The sequence below is a fragment of the Misgurnus anguillicaudatus genome, chromosome 4 (assembly GCF_027580225.2).
Source record: "Misgurnus anguillicaudatus chromosome 4, ASM2758022v2, whole genome shotgun sequence".
Classification (NCBI taxonomy): domain Eukaryota; kingdom Metazoa; phylum Chordata; class Actinopteri; order Cypriniformes; family Cobitidae; genus Misgurnus; species Misgurnus anguillicaudatus.
In genome coordinates, this window is record NC_073340.2 from 21,148,341 (window position 1) to 21,165,731 (window position 17,391).

General features: G+C 40.4%; 1 protein-coding gene across 1 annotated transcript; it reads right to left on the minus strand.

Moving 5' to 3' along the window:
- Window positions 1–255: 255 nt before the first annotated feature.
- foxn2b (forkhead box N2b) lies at window positions 256–16,520 on the minus strand. The gene is made up of 6 exons (XM_055176196.2): window positions 16,329–16,520; window positions 5,005–5,588; window positions 4,187–4,311; window positions 2,955–3,010; window positions 2,542–2,610; window positions 256–2,411 (listed from the first exon to the last, which is right to left on the minus strand). The coding sequence occupies exons 1-6, from the start codon at window positions 16,336–16,338 to the stop codon at window positions 2,074–2,076; spliced, it is 1,182 nt and encodes a 393-aa protein (XP_055032171.1). The 5' UTR covers window positions 16,339–16,520; the 3' UTR covers window positions 256–2,073.
- Window positions 16,521–17,391: the final 871 nt, after the last annotated feature.

Genomic DNA, 17,391 nt, shown 5'->3' on the forward strand with positions numbered 1-17,391 from the left:
GAAACGTTCCAAGAGGATGCATTATTTCTCGATAAACCCACACCTGACCTGTCTTAAAAAAAAACACCAGAGCAATGTCTTAGCAATGTCTGTGATAACCGTGGTGAAACAGCACGACGCGTTGGGTGTGCATTATTTTCAAATATTTGAACGGCCCAGTCAATTATTCTGATTCTATTCCTGAATTTAGTCACTTTATTACTTCAAAGTTACTTCAAAGTCGTTTTATAATAAGGAGCAAAAAGAAACAATAAATAGGTAAAAGAAAGAACTCTTTATTCTTTAATACCATATATAATGCAACAATTGCATATCTTTGGCAAAAATAAACTTTATAAACCTTTTATTAACAGAGGTTAGCTTACAAAATAAAAAATCAGGTTCAGTCTGCCACAAACACATGGCAAATGAACACGACAAAATTGATGGGGAAGTGGCAACTATAAGTGGCTCATATTTTAATAATTAATAATAATAACATAATAATAATTAATAGGCAGCTTCTTTCAAAATTGGCATCAGGTTCTAAAACTACTTCTTACCCCCTTCCATTAATACTTGCATTCAGTATCAGCACAATGCACAGCCGAAGAGGCAGGGGGGTGTCTAGAAATTGGCAGCCATGGTTAAAGTGACAGGAAAATAACTTTACAAGGATAGGCAGTTTTGACATAATATTATTGAACTCAAATAATAAGTTCTAGGTTCTGCTATGCCAGTGTGAGGGGGCAGATGGCAGTTACATTTCACAATTTCACATGCTCGGGTATATAAAATTATCACGTAGCCTCAAACAAACAATTAAAACCTCAATCAAATCAAACAAACAATGGTTCAGGGTCACAGCGTACACACAGCCAAGCGAATTTTGTGAGCATCAACTTTGGCGATCTGTAACTGTAGTCCAGAAAGTTTTTACTCCTCACCCAGTGATGCTTCAGTTATATTCCTGTAGAGTGTTTCTGGCTCTCCGATCGCCTTTCGGCTCCTTGCTACACAAATATAATTTAACTTCCTGCGGTTCTGTTCCTATGACTTTTCTCGGTCAGCTCCTCGAGTGAGCTACGCAAAAAGTTTTTGCTTCTTTGCAGGCCAGCTTATTGTGCAGTTCACATTGTCTCTAGTTCCCTCTCAGCTTTGGGAACTCTGGAAGTTTGAAGAAGCGTGAAAAACCCATTACTGGAGGTACTGTCCCACAGGTCGAAGCAATAAAAACATGACAACAGCCTGATTCGGTGACACTTTGCACCAAGGAGCAGTGAGGGATAAGTGGTTTACATATCTTGCAGTAGATGTAAAGAAGTTCTTGTTGTGATTGGCCTTTAATGAAAAGCATTTATTCATGTCAGTGCAGGGTGGGATGATAAAACACCTGGTGATGCAGATCAGTGGAGAAACACTTATGTGCATGCAACGAAAAGCTTTCGATCTGTCCCCCAGGTTCTCAAAGTCATAGTGGTCAGGTTGGGGATGCAAACTGATCCAATGAGGACGCTAGAGCGAAGTCACACGGTTTTGACATCATAAGTGCGTCAGCAAAAGGCTCCCATTGGCATGCCATCACCACCACACAGGATATAAACCAGCAGTACAAAAATAAAATAACTACAGGTATTTAGGTCAACTAATTATTGCATTTCTCTTTGTCTCATGTTTATGAACCAATGTCTTATGATCCTAAATCAATGGCACTTACAAAAATGTCCCCTCTATTATGCAGAAACAGGAGAGGATGAAGGAGCTCTTTAAATCCATGCATTCACTTTCTGTATAAATATGTTTTTTGTTGATTTAGAGGTGGAAGCATGCAAATCTTCTGTAAAAGTCTGAAGCTTTTTTGACAATTAACATCTTCAAACAATGTCATTGACAAACTTAAATGATGTGGGATGTCCGTATGGCTTTTCTCTCCTGTGTTCGTATTGCCATGTTTGATGAATAGACCAGGATGTTATCCCGGTTAAAACAACCAAAGAAAAACCAAGACAAGGAGGAAGATACACCAAACCAGAATAAGGAGGTCGGGCAGGTCACAGGATAGGGGTGGGGTTAGAAAGTTTGCAGGGTAGGGGCTCAATTCCTACTGAGCTTCCTGCTCTTGCGTCTTGAGGCGACTAAACTCGTGCGAATGCCGGCCAGGTGCAGGAGCGAACCGGCTGCCTCCTTAAGCTCCTCGTCCACCTCAGGCCGAGAATCTCTCCTGCTCCTCTTCCCTGATAACGGGCCCTGAACCCATCTGCCCCGATCTTCTTTTTCCCGCTCGTGGTGCAAACCCAGACTAAAGTCGAGTGGTTGTGAAGGCTTCTGGCAGGGAGTGGCGGGGGTGCTGCTGTAATTGTGATCCTGCTTTGGATCGCGAATCACAACCACTACATCCCTTCGCGAGAGATCTATGGGTCCGTCTTGATCATATGAGTCAAATAAACCATATGCAGAGTCACAACTGATGATTGGTTTATGTGCATAAATGAATAAATAGTGTTTTTTGATGCGATACATGAATAATAAAAAAAAGATGTGGATGTATGATAGCGGTCTTACATGAGTCAATGTTCTGCTCGGAGGCAGACTTTAACAGCATCATGGCGGAGGCAGCATCAAAATCACATTCTGTAAAAAGAAAGAAATGTTTGATGCGCACACACACAGGTACTGGTGTGCGTTTCTGCCTGTGTATGTGTGCGTTTAAGTGAATGAGTCACTTCCACCCAGTGGCGAAACAGTCTCTCTCTCTCATTTAAAAGTATCACTGCCTTGGTTGTCAAGGTTACGGATACAGGAAAGAGATGGCATCACTGTGCAGTATGTGGACTGGGCCAGTAGGGGGTGATCAGAACAAAAGCAGTTGAGATGAGTGATAGTTTTCAATGTGTGATGATATGTCTGCTAATAATAATAAGTAAGGAATGTGAGCGAATTGTGAAGTATGTGAACCAATGAAGTGTACTACTAACCTTTAAGGGCACAGCCCTGCTCGGACAAGAAAAGGTGATGAGGAGGAGAAGAGGCACTATAGAGAAGAGAGGGAGATTACTACATAACTATATACGGGCGCGAAAAAATTAAGACAATGGGTCTCATTTACTAAGCATACAAAATCGTCAAATTCAAGGACGTTTCAAGGACTTTCCAGGTCAAATACCCTCAAATTTAAGGACTAAATGTGGGGACACATTTCAAGTGAGAGCATAATGTTACCTTTTCAGATACATTGTTACAGTTCCCTTTCGAGGGAACTCGCGCTGCGTCACTGGAGTGACACTTTGGGGACGCCTCCAGGGGTAAGTGTGTCTGAATGTGTACATCAAATTCAACCAGGTGGGCTTAATGACAAAGACAGGGTGACGCGGGAGCCAGGAAGTATATCGCTATCTGAAATATTGCCAAAGATGGCGTTACAGAGACGCAGGAAGTATGGCTAGGGAGACGCAGCGTCTCATTCCCTTCTCAGGGAACAACAGTTACATACGTAACCCGAGACGTTTTCATGTGTCAAACACAACAATGCAAAAAAGCATTTTGGTATGAATCAACATTCGCATACAGAAGATATAAGCATTTAAAGCGAACAGTTTAGCACGTGTGCTTAAAAGGCTAGACATTTTATGATATTATCCTACACTACACAGGGAATAATATGGATTTTTTTCCAGAAAACTTCTTGCATAAAATAGATTGAAGCACTTTCAATGACCTGTATCTATGCATGTATATTTTTCACAAACTTTCAAGGACCCGTGGGAACCCTGAATCTTGATTCAACAAAAACGTTCGTATTAAAATGTCTTCTAAATGTACGCAAAAATTCAAGAAAACCTAAAACCACTCGCACGCAATAATCACGTACACTATAATCAAATACTAAGCTATAATGATTATAATAATGTTGATATATAACATGTACATGATTATATTTTATATTATAATATTTTCTGTGTTATATATTATTATACATGATCAATATATTATTATTATTATATACATTATATTACACATTATTTTTTCTACACATATAAACAAATCGTACGTACGCAATTATTAGTGAATGAGACCCATTTAGATTTAAGTTAACACAAAATATTAGCAGTAAACCAAAATTTTTTTCATATGAAGTTGACTGAAGTTTTGATAAAATTCTGTGCTTTCAGTAAAAATGTATGGGATATAAACAACCCAGTGTTAATACCTCGGAGGGGAGGCAGGAGGGGTGCAGAAGGCATGTGCATTCGGGAAGTGCTGCTTCCTCAGAGCTTGCATCAGCATGGGCCGGAACTCGGGGTGAACGCACCATAGAGAGCCTTTCCCATTGGTCTAGAGGAAACAGAAAGGGGAGGAGTCAGAAGTGCAAGAAACAAGCATGATATTAAAACCACTGTTGTGAGGTTAAATGAGCAAAGGCCACACCATCTGACTGTGCGATAACATAACAGTCTGTGCGATATAACCACAAAAACCATCCATTGCTTAATAATCATTAGTAAACTAAACTATGGCGACCTCATGGGAGGGGTGTGGAATTTTTGCATAGTGTTTGCTTTGGGTTTTTGTGTGTGTATGAATACACAACTCATCACCCTTTGTCTAAGGTGCGGTCCTGCAGGGGGAATATGACCTTGACTCACTTGACTAGCCGTGTTCATAAACAGGAAAGAGGAAACATCGCCATGGCAACAGACACCAGGCTGAGACGCATGAAACCCACAGATTCACACAATGTCACACGTTAATGAAACATATCAGCCTCACCATTCCATAAATCATTGTCATCTACGGTTTACATACAAACTATGAAAACACCTGCCGTACTCCATTGTGTTCTGCTTGGAATTTATTGCCTTTCAAAAAGCCCTAAACCGATATTCCTCTTGACTACCCTGTTAGCACACTGCAGTCTGTGACTATATACACTGACCCAGTTAGTGTAACATCTGCAGCAATGCCGTGTGAATCATTCTTGAGAAAAAGATGATGTTCCAATGTACACCACAAGGGAATTCCCCTTACCTTTCCTATGCTTCGCTCTACTTTGCAGAAGCACTTGTTGAGGGACAGGTTGTGGCGCACTGAGTTTTTCCAGCCAGTAGGGGCGCTAGAGAAATACGGAAAATGCTTGAGGATCCAGCCGTAGATGTCCTTCACGGGGAGAGATTTGCTGGGCGACTGCTCGATTGCCATGTATATCAGTAAGGAGAAAGAGAAGGGAGGCTTTGACTTGTAAGGATCTCCCACGCCCCCCGTTGAAACGGAAGAGGCGGACGAAGTTGTGTTGCCGTTTGGCGATCCGCCGCCTCCCTCGATGTCAAACAGCGGGCTGTTGTTGGGTTGTGCCTCGGGTCCTCCGAGAGTAAAGTTCTGCAGCAAGTTCTCGTGAAGCCAGTTTAGGTTGGTTAGCTCATCGTCTTCAGATTCACCTCCAACGACGCTCAGTCCCCCGGCTCGACTGATCTGGTCCAGACTGGTGGCCATTGGACTAGAAGCGCTTTCTGCCTCAGGGAGAGTCCCTGCTCCGCACACGGCCTGCGCTCCTGGGGATTCAGCTTTCTTATCTGGAGACATCCCAATTATCGGACCCATCAAACCAGGAGGGTCTGTGGAGGTAAACAGAAATGGTTAAAATAAAATACATAAAGGTGTGTGTGAATTGTTCGTAACCCACCTATGTCTGAATTACCGATACTGGATTAACAAAATATGAAAAGTAAAGGGTGTGTCGTAGTGACGACGCACGTAATTGCAACAAAAAGTTTAACACACTGACACTGTAATCATTCACCAGCATAATAGAACAGCACATCATGAGATAGTTTATGATCGAATCAAGAATAAAATGCACACGGGCGGTTTCATGAAGGGGAAATTATAACCAAACTTAAAAAAAAATCTACCACATGTATGATCACAAATAAAATACAATAAAAGTTGAGTCTTTATAGCAGACACTGACGTATATATTTGATAGTAAATAGTCAGTGGCTTTATAGCAGTACATTCTGTGTTTTATTTTTATACCGTTCAATGTAAGTTACAGTCACTACAGTCCAGAAAAAATCTTCAATGCATTAAGTCAAGTTCTATTCTATGCACACATTCTTGTTATTTTCTAATTGTCGGTCTTTGCATACATGCATACTTTCTTACTCCAGCACAACTATTCTTTTCTCTCTGCTTCATCCATTCCCCTTTCTCTTGTGGGAATTAAGAGGTCCTTAAAGAGTCCTTGAGAACACAGTTAAGGGCCCCTTACTTAAGTGTTTAAGAGAACCATGCCTCTTATCTTTAATATAATATCACACCAGCCCAACTACACTAGATAACCTAGTAGGGGTGTAACAATACATTTCTAACGATACGACGCATCAATGCCACACATAAAATATCGATTTGAGGTACATTTATTTTGACACTCTATACATCCTCATTCCTTGACGTAATGTCCATCTACACATTGCCGCCAAAGTGCGCATTTTCTTTTTTTAATCTGCTAGTGTCAGCAAGTGAATGCAATGCAACAATAAAGCAGTTGTAGCAGTGAAAACAGCAAAAGAAGGCAAGCGTGTGTTTACACTGCAGGTAATATTGTCCATGCAAAACGCAGTGTCCTCTCTCCTGAACATGTTGAACAATTGATTTTTTTTTTTAAAGAAATATCTCTCAAGAGAGAGACCACTGCAGCACTTGTTTGATCTGAGGTGTGACAGATCAAAGTATTACAGCTTTATTTTTTAATAGCAATTTATTTCTCAATTGAATTTATTTTTCTATTGCACATTTTGGCACAAAATACTGAAAGACTTTGACTGTTGCCAAGCTTGATTTTGTGTGACATTTTGACATTTTTCTTTATTTTAAATAGTGTATTTTTTGCTATTAGTTTGTTGTTGTAAATGTTCCAATTATGAGAGGGATTGTGCCATTTTTAGAGAGTTTAATAAATGTTAACGCGGGGTGCATGATCTTTAAAAGCCAATGTTGATATTTGAAATCACCTAAACAAACACGCCCCTACCACAATAAAGTCTGGACCTTTTTTTCATAGACCCTCCCCACACATACGCAATCCAGGCAACGATATTGGTTAGTAGACATGCCCTTTACTGCTGATTGGCTACAGGTGTGTTTTGGTACTCAGCCCGACTCCCTTTTCCAAAGTGTTTTTCAAAAATCATGCACCCCGCCTTTAATGTTATATTCTTTTGTTGGACTTGTAAGTTATTAAAAATGTAACTGCTTAAGTAGGCACATAATTTAAAAATATTAATAAATAAATCAAATTGAATTGTAATTGCTTCGAAGAAGTGTTTAATGTATCCCCAAATATTGCATTGCTGGCGGAGAAAAACGATATTGTTTCGTATCGTAATGAACTGTCTGATTCAAGCTGGCTTTATCTACGGTTTCAGCAGTAACAACATAAACATGCAGCTGTCGTGGTCCGCACGTAACTTCCGGTAAACTCCGCTAAGAATAAATAACAACAAAATTCTTTAAACGTAGTTTATTTGTATAAGCAAAAAACAACACGTAGATTACCTAGGAAACCAAAACATTTGTTATTTTCGACGAGGCATCATTTGTTCAAGAGATCATTTAGCAACTAGTCAGACCATAAAAAAAAAAAAACTGGAAGTAAAGTTCGAATCCAGACGTGTATCGCGTCAGCGCACATGCGTCCGATGAAACCGTCTATTGTCATGCGCAGGGTTCTATAAAGTAGGCTGTGTGTAGCTTGACGGGCACCTCTGCAAAAATGTCTGTTCTACACAGCCCGAAAGTGCTGTGATTGGTCTGCTAGGACCCCTCCCGTCAGGTAAAAAAAACCTCATACAGATTTCTGTTTATGGCGAAAAAACCAAGATAGGTCGATAAGTTGAGGTTGTGACAAACATATGCTGCAACAATAGTCGCTGTCCATTTTCCTGCATCACAGATGGTCTTTTTAACATAACATTCACACGAAATGTTTCTTCTTCTTCTTCTTCTTCTTCGTTTATGGGTTTACTGGCAATGGCCAAGCTGCTTCTTCTTTGTTTGTTGTACTGCTGCTGTGGGTTAAACACGTGGATAATGCTGACTAGTGGTCTGAATGTGTAAATACACGTTGACGCGAACGCACGGACAACGCAGAAACATGAAAAGTGACGCTTAAAGGCTCGTTATAGTTAGGCGTAGGTCCTACGGCATTTTTCATTTACAATTTTGCGTTGTCGTCCGCGTCGTAGTACAAACACACGCGCAGACCGCTGGTGGGCAGTATCCACGTGTGTAACCACAGTAGCAGCGCGACCGTCAAAGAAGAAGCTTGGCAAGTTAACCCACAAACGAAGAAGAAACAGCAACTTCTTGTGTTTGATTGGAGAAGACCAACAATGATTGAAGTAAATAAACAGCGGCTTTTGTTGCAGTTTGAGTTAAATCACTCTTCAACTTGTCTCATCTTTGTTTTCCCCGTCGCAAACGGAAATACCTATGACACAGTCTTTTTTACCTGACGGGAGGGGTTCTGGTGGACCGATTACATCGCATGCGGTCTGTGTAGAACTGACGCACTGTTAAAAATTTTGGAGGCGCACGTCAGGCTACGCAGAGCTACGCACAGGCTACGGATAACTTACGGCGAAGAGCTTACGCACGACTATAAATCGGGCTTTAGCCTATGGCCGCATTTACAAGGTGACAGAGAATGAAAAAAACGTTTTTACCTTGTCTTAGTTGAATAACGGTAGTCTACCCGTATTCACAAACATACGAAAAGTGCTAAACATTCTGAACATCTCAGTTTCATAGAAATTCCTCCTTACGTAGAATTCATCTCACTGCCCCCCCCCACTCGCATTCAATTCCCAAAATAATTTGCATACATCCGGCCTCTCGGATTTTGTTGTCTACATGTCACGTCACAATAGGACAGACCTGGAAAGAGAGCATAAGTGATGTTCAGTTCAAGTCTGTTCATCTGATTGCTGGGGCCCAACCTGGCGCCCCACAACGCCTAAAGAAACAAAAAGCCTTCAAAGCAGAGAATAGCTTACAGAAACCAATCAGAAACCTGCACTGACACAGACTAAGTGACTTTCTCTAATGGACAGGCATGGAAAGCACACTGAATATTGATAAATAAATAATCAGCTCAAGTAAAAGAGGCTGAGTGCCTAGAAGAGTGAATGTTTCTCTGCCCACTATTATACCCACTACCATGGAAACCATACAGCACATCAATAAATAAATAATCACATAAAGTGCTGCTCTGAATCACTCTCTTTCTCACTCTGAAGAGCAGACTGAAGGTAGCAGAGAGAGGTTCTCCATCTTCCATCCAAATCATTCAAAAACACCCCCGACACAAATACAAACCTTCTACAAATCTCACTGTATTAAAAGGTGCTGAAAACTTCCACATTTATAACATTTATAGAAAGCTGAAACTCCCCACAACATTACACCGCATGCTGTTCTTCTTTTCTGTAACTCTGGTTGTCTCTCTCCATATAGCCACTGAAAAACAAGTATGTAATTTATAACATAAGTACGTCTGCTTCCCGTCCTGACCAGAGACCTGATCGCCACACTCAATGTGGCACTCATTAGCAAGACAAATATAACTCCCCCTAAAACAAACTTATCAGCCCATCTCCAAACACTCCAGCCACACATGCAGAAAATGCTAATGATGTCACTTTACTGCTTTTAGCCAATTAAAACACAAACAAACTCAACTTCTATCTAAGGGAGGGGCAGTTTACAAATACAACTACTCCTTTAAATCCAATAAGGGGGAATACAATCTCACAGCTGGGCTCTCTGAATAGCAGGGGCATTGTTTAATGCTGTATTATTGAATGTATAAAACATAAATATGAGCTAAATGATCTAAGAGGCTATAATAATAGTTATTGCTCACATGCAGGGTAAGATATGAATAGACACATAAACTCTAGTAATAACTTGTTTTGTAGACTTGAATGTTACTTTAAAGTTTAAAATATGACGCTTGTTGAGAAAAAGTGTACTTTTGGCTTTCGTTGTTTGATTCAAAATATGGTGATCAAATAAACACTATTGACTTAAAACCGAAGTATAGTCAATTTTTTTAAGTGTACACGAGGGTCCGCATACAGTGCGCGTAGCGCAATTCTCGTCATCAAAAGAGTGCGCGTGTGTACTGTACGTGCACCACCGGATTTTTAAAACCCAGTGTACATTGTACACGTAGGCGCATGGGCATACAGGAGAATGTAGTCTTGTAGCACAGAAGATGCATTGCATTTTGTCGTAATGCGCATGCGTCGGATGTCTGTGTTCACTTACGAGTTGACTGTGCGCGTACACGAAAAACGATATTCCAGGCTTTGCACTTAAAGCAGAAGTCCACCCAAAAACAACATTATGCTATAACACTATATTTCATCACATATATGTAGTTCATTGTGCTGCCATCAAATGTACTAACTCCATATAAAAAATGTAAGCTTTTAACTGTTACAGTAACAGTGATTTGATGGGTTGTTGTCAAATCACCGGAAGAAAAATGCACGACTACATAATTCTGAACGTTCTAAATGGGGGGCGGGTTTTGAGGAGAGATGATTTACAGTAGATGATAACATCCTTTGATTGACAGCTGCACAGGATACTTTAGCTTGCTTTGCTCGTGTTCATAATACGTAGTATGTTTACCATAGTTATACAAAACAAAACTACAACTAAGCCAAATTATGTTTTAGATATTTTTACCATTTTACATTACCTGAGTCCGTGGAAAAACTGGGCTGAAAACAGTACTCGAAACCTTCCTGACAAAAGTGCTGGCTGCATATTCAAATTTCCGAGTAATCAGCTGAGGGTCGCGTTGATGTAAACAATAAAAACTCCCGGTGGCCTGAATTTGTTGTCCTTACATCCACATACTGCACAGGTTCTAGTCATCTTTTATCGGGGGTTTTGGTGATTTTCACTTCAGAGACGGTAAAAGCGGAGTTACTCTTTGGTTGGGTTCGTGTGTCGGCTAACTTCAAGAGTTGATTTGAGAGCAGGTTGAGCGGTAAAAGTAGTTATTAGGCTTGTTCAACTTCATGCGGCGCCACAAGAATCGAAACCAGATGACGTCAAAGTACCGCGAGAGCGATTCGCGAAATCATAAGGAGAAGTTTGTTTTTAAATCGCTCTCGCGGAACCTTGACGCCATGTGGCTGTTGGTTCTTGCGGCGTCGCATGAAGTGGAACAAACCTGAAGGCTGCATCGGTTAGTGGGTGGAGCTAATGACTCAATTTCACATAGTGCATTCTGGTTAATTGAGTCCATCAAAGACCGTTACGAAAATTCCGCTTAAACACAATATCAATGTAATAACCGAAATCGTGCAATTTCTTTTTCTTCTCATGTAAAATGCAAAATGGACATAAATTACCCGTGATAATAGGCTAAAATATCTAGGGTCCATTCCTGCTTTAAGAAGAGGCCAGAGTCTTTGGGATAAATTTTTTTAACTAGAAATCCAGCACCAAGCAAATCTACTAAACACCCTAACAACCGCAGGGTAACATTGCAAAAAACGGCGATCATACACGCAAGTATAAAAAATAACCCAATTCTATTTTTTATTTTTCAGCATTCAGTAAGTAATTTCCATCAAAGTTTGCAGAAGGATTTATTCACCATTGAATCGCTTATGTTTACATTAGCGAGTAAAGAGCGGAGTGGCGCAGAGAGCATGTGGACCTGTAATAAAACAGTTGGAGATGGAGATCAAGGGGTCTGCTACGTGTTCAAGCATGCTTAAAAAGCCCATTTGAATTACAGGTTTCTGCTTAAAAAAAAACAAGCAGAGAGCTTTTCTATCCTGTTGCTTCTGGTGTTGGTCTTTCAAGCATCAGTTCCAACTCAAGGGCTCCCCAGCGCATCTCCATTGCTGTGTGAAGGCTGATCTAAAAGCCCAGCAGGAAGGTCACCTAAGTAACCTTTTAGAAAACGGCTGGAGATTAACAACTTTTCTTGTATACCAGAATCAGGTATTCTACTTGATGAAGGTATTCGACAGAGAATATCAGACTAACTTCAAGAAAACTAACTTTAAAAGGACCGAGTACAAAGTACAGTACAAAGGCCCTGTTGTTGTTTTTAGTTTGTGGCTCCCTTTTGCCACAATTCTGCATTACATTTCAAAGCTAAGCTACTTAAATACATTCATATGCAAGGGTTCTGAAATCTCAAAAGCTGTAATCCACAGTAGTAAATACACAATGCACAAGTTTGTTTTGCGTCACGATCCACACAAAAATGAAAAGCAAAGTTTACTGTAGGATCAATTTCTTAAATGTTTAAATGCAGGTGGCATATATGCATTCATACACACGGGCCTCACAGAGTCTCCACTGCATGCTGTCTGGCATTCGTCCTGTGCTATTGTCACACCCTACGGTCTCAATTAAACACACCCTGTTTATTCACACAGGAGTGACCCACACAAAAGAGGCCATTGTAACCACAATGACACACAGGCTGTGGTACTGGGGCAAGCTCTCCTCATCAAGGCAGTGCCTGACATTAGCATCACTGTCAATGGACACAGGGGCCCTAATGGCCTGCCGGCTGCTCCTCCGGCTTAAATCCTTCAAGAAAGAAGCAAAGGAAAGCTAAGCAAGAAGAAGCGTGACAGACCAAGTCTAAGAGCACAAGGCTGTGTTGGGGGTTGGGGTGGGCACGAGGTGTGACACGGCCCAGGCAAATGAGGGGGAAAAACGCTCGCATTTGCAACTGAAATCCAGAGCAGTCGCCTATATTTGATTACCACGCCCCGGTGTCACAACGTAGCCATGGCAACCGCAGCGTTATAGCCTCCTGGGGATGTGAGCCTCCTGGTCTATCACTGAGGGCATGAGGAACAAAAAGAGGCTAACAGCAGATGAGAAATATGTGCAGCTGGAGGTATAATGAGAGGAGGGGTCACTAAACAAAGCCGTTGTCGTTAAAGGGGCAATAAAAGCTTGGACATAAAGTTTGATCTGCTTTGCTTTTGAGTCTGGATAAGTCTAAACATCTTACCAAAATCCAACTCTACAGTGACCACAGGTATATTCGCTGAATGTGTTTTCTAATTTATCCACGAAAAGTTGTACTGTAGTCTTTATTTCAGAAGAAAAATAGAAAACTAACCAGTCTGTGATTTGTATGTGCCATGTTAGCTTTGTAGTAATGTACTGTTATTTTTTAAACATTTATTATGGCATTGAGTGCGTTTATGCACACCTTACGTCTTACACCGATTATGGTTAATAAAAGGATAACGTGCAGGGTCATGTAAACTTGTAAAACACCCATGAATGGCTCATAAATGCTCATTACCCTGATTTCGCGTTGCATGTAAATGCCTTATCCTGCTTTCACACAGTTTTGTTCATGTGCGCATGTATAAAAAAATTAACATTACAAGCGGAAGTAAGCATAAGGCAATACATAAAAGTCTGCCCTCGACTCAAACTGCGAAATTAAAAGCTCATGTTACAGGTTCTGCAGACATGAGAAGAGATACAACAGTACAACTTTAGACAGACGTCCCACCGGCTTTTTGAATGACTAGACAGTGATGTCACTGCCTGCGAGAAACCTGACAAATCTCCAAATCCCATGTAAACACAGTTTTCTGCAAAGCCGTTTATTGACATGAAAATAAGGTTTCTATAAGCACATTTCTGATAGTTATCCACTTATTCTGTGCATGTAAACATACTCATTCCTGCATTACTGTCAAGCACTTTTCATCAAACTAATTTTTAAACTAAATTGAAAGTTCATCATCATGAAAGTAAAATACATGACATATAAAGTAATATACAAAATACAGTGGTTGCATTTAGCATATATGGTAAAACATTGACATGTTAATGGACAAACCTTTAATCAATTACCGTTAAGCGTTTTTTAAAAACAGCCCAAAAATGTTAAAGGATTAGTCCATTTGCTTTAAAAAAACAAACAGATAATTTACTCACCACCATGTCAATCAAAATGTTGATGTCTTTCTTTGTTTATTCGAGAAGAAATTATGTTTATTGAGGAAAACATTCCAGGATTTTTCTCATTTTAATGGACTTTAATGGACCCCAACGCAGTTTAAAATTGCAGTTTCAACAGAGTTTCAAAGGACTCCAAACGATCCCAAACGAGGCACAAGGGTCTTATCTAGCGAAACGGTTGTCATTTTTGACAACAAAAACAAAAAGCATGCACCCTTAAACCACAACCTCTTGTCCACCCACGGTCCCCCGATCTGCCAGCGCGACCTCACACAATACGCCATCACGTCAAGAGGTCACGGATAGACGTATGCAAAACTCCGCCCCAGTGTTTACAAGTGTGGAGAAAGAGGACCGTTCCAACGGTGTTGTATGTCGAATGATACTAATTAATGTCTTTGTGTCAGTTTATTGTTTAAAATGGTCCACAAATGTGCGTTTCATATATGTAACACGTGACCTTTTCACGCCATTACGCAATTGCGTGAGGTCATGCTGGCATGTCACAGGACCGGAGATAGACAAGAAGTTGTGGTTTAAAAGTGCATATTTTTTATTTTTCTTGTCAAAAATGACAATCGTGTCGCTAGATAAGACCCTTATGCCTCGCTTGGGATCATTTTGAGCCCTTTAAAACCGCAATTTCAAACAGCATTAAAACTGTTAAGTGTTGGGTTCCATTAAAGTTCATTAAAACGAGAAAAATCCTGGAATGTTTTCCTCAAAAAACATAATTTCTTCTCGACTGAACAAAGAAAGACATCAACATTTTGGATGACATGGTAGTCAGTAAATTATCTGGATTATTTTTTTTAAGAAATTAAAATATAGCCGAACTCTGTACCGTGTCTTTCCTCTGCTTTTGAACATATATACTCTATATAACCAGCCGCCAGATCTTATTTATCATATCATGAGAGTTATAATGAGACTAATTAATTTGCCGTTTAATGCCAGGAGAGAAGCAATAAGCAAGGGATCATTTGCTGTGCCCTACAAAAGCCCTCCAGAGAACGGCACTGTTCAGACACTATTGCCATTCAGTACATTACCACAGGACTATACTAATGAAGTCTCTGAGCAATTCTGCTCTTTCACATATAGCTGCCAATGCAATATCTGAATTCATGCAGATAATCACAGGTATGTGACAAATAAATATGAAGCAAAAAATCCAAACAAAATGACAACCACTATGTTTACAACTGAACTTTCACACAAATACATTACAACTGCCTATTGGAGATGGCCTCAATGAGTCTACAGTCTAAAGTGCAAAAGTATACAGCAGAACTAAACGATGTGCTCATGTGACAAACTGGGCAGAAGTTCTGTGCTCGTTCCCAGCAATGCTCGCTCCCTGACCACGTGTCAGTGTCACTCAGACATATCTACCGCCGGAAATAATGAGTGCGCGTAAGCGTCAGAACACCCAATTTCATCAACAAGTCACGAGCTAATCTCCGAAGACCTTCGGTTTCGATCTCATAAATGCCCATGGATATGCACGGCGTATAATAATGGGCAAAAAATAACACCCCCACCCTCAGATCTCCTGTTACATAGTTGCCCTAGATTCTCACTAGTCGCCACAAACTGAGTATCATTGTAACCTTCAGCCATAACCTTTAAAAATGCTATGATATGAATACAATAACGAGCGTTTGATTCACGTTCCATTCGAATGATTTTAAATTTAAGTTTTGTATTTAAAAGGGAAGACAATATTTCGCGCCAAGTAACGTTTGAACTAATTTTAAAGACTGTGTTAGGGCTATATTGTTTCGTATGTCGTGTTGTAAAACTTCCGCAGATAATGTCAAAAGAATGTTGACTAGTCTTGACGAGAACGAGGATCTTCAGTTAGCGACAAGCTAAAACGTGGCTTTAAACCGAAGCTTCACGCGAGCCTCTGTCCATCTAGTGGCGTTCAGGTAATAAAACGGAACAAAATCCCTTAATATTTTTCTTGTTGATACAAGTTTATTTCGTAAAGCTGTACGAATATCTGTAATGTGGTTGGTTTCGTGTCAGCTCGACAGCGAAACGCGTGCATTTCACTCAACTAAGTTGGCTAGCGAAATCACATGGTCTAAAATGTTTATAATTTTTTGTTACACACGACTATTTCAAAGCAGAAGTGAGGTAAAACAATGATTCGTTCAACGTAAACAACAATATGAGGGACTCAGGTCAAATGATTGTTATTGGCTAGATTACAGTTCGCGAGATACGTTTCGTACTTGTCATCTGATTAAAACAAATGTTTCCCTTTAAATAACCAACATAACAAATTATATCGAAACCCGTTCACTTACATTCGTGCATTCTACTGTCCAGTCCGACGACAAAAGCTCCCGTGCGTTCATGCAGTAGCCTTTCGCTCGCGCTGTGTCAAAAGATCAGCAGCTGCTTCCTCCATCCACGCAGCGCGGAGATCACGCCGCACGGCAACGCTTCCGTACCCCCCCTACCGTCGCCAAGGCAACTGGGCCACTTCAGCCAATCACACCCCCTCCACTCCGATATCCCCCTGACAACTGCCGCATCGCAGTAGCACTTTTTTAGCAAAGCTAAGCAATTGCGTTCAGCATGCGCTCCGCGTTGCACCACGTTATTCATTCGGTTTTAAGGGGTTTGTGACGAAAAAGCGCAACGTTTGTGGATGCATGATTTTAATCACAGCGAGCGTGTCAATAAATGTAGACACCATTCGGGTTTTTGACGTCATATTTCATTGAGAATTTGACCACAACTTAGACTGTGGCTTGACCACCAGCCAGTTTATGTTGGAAATGAGGTCAGATGCTGTTGCGTCATTTAGTAAAGGATTCCTGGAGGGTCGCGGTCCAATCGGAGGCTATTACACAGTAGTATTTAAACTTACCAGACAGCTTACATAACTACTATGCTCAAGAGAAAGCAAACAGAATGTCAAAAATACCGTTAGTGTGGCATATATATATATATATATATATATATATATATATATATATATATATATATATATTGTAATTTTTGTTCCTTTCCAAAATGTGAGAAAGTCGATACTCTTTTAATCTAATTCAAACGTGAAGGTTAAAAAAAGAGTTAAGTAGGCCTTCAGCCTCAACCCATACCCACGTTATAGAAGCTACTGTTTATGCATACTCCCATGTTTGTATGTTGCTTCCCAGTCACATGATTGATTTATGGCATTGAGGTGGGCTGGAGGAGGGGTCTGTAAACGTGTTCTACAGAGGGCAGTGAGGACATAGTTGGGAGGAGATATAGCATGGTTACTTCATTCTCAAGGGTCTCACACACATGAAACATTCACAGATAGGCCTACTACACTAAGTCTCATTGTATCTTTTTTATTTAGTGTGTTTTAAATGAAGC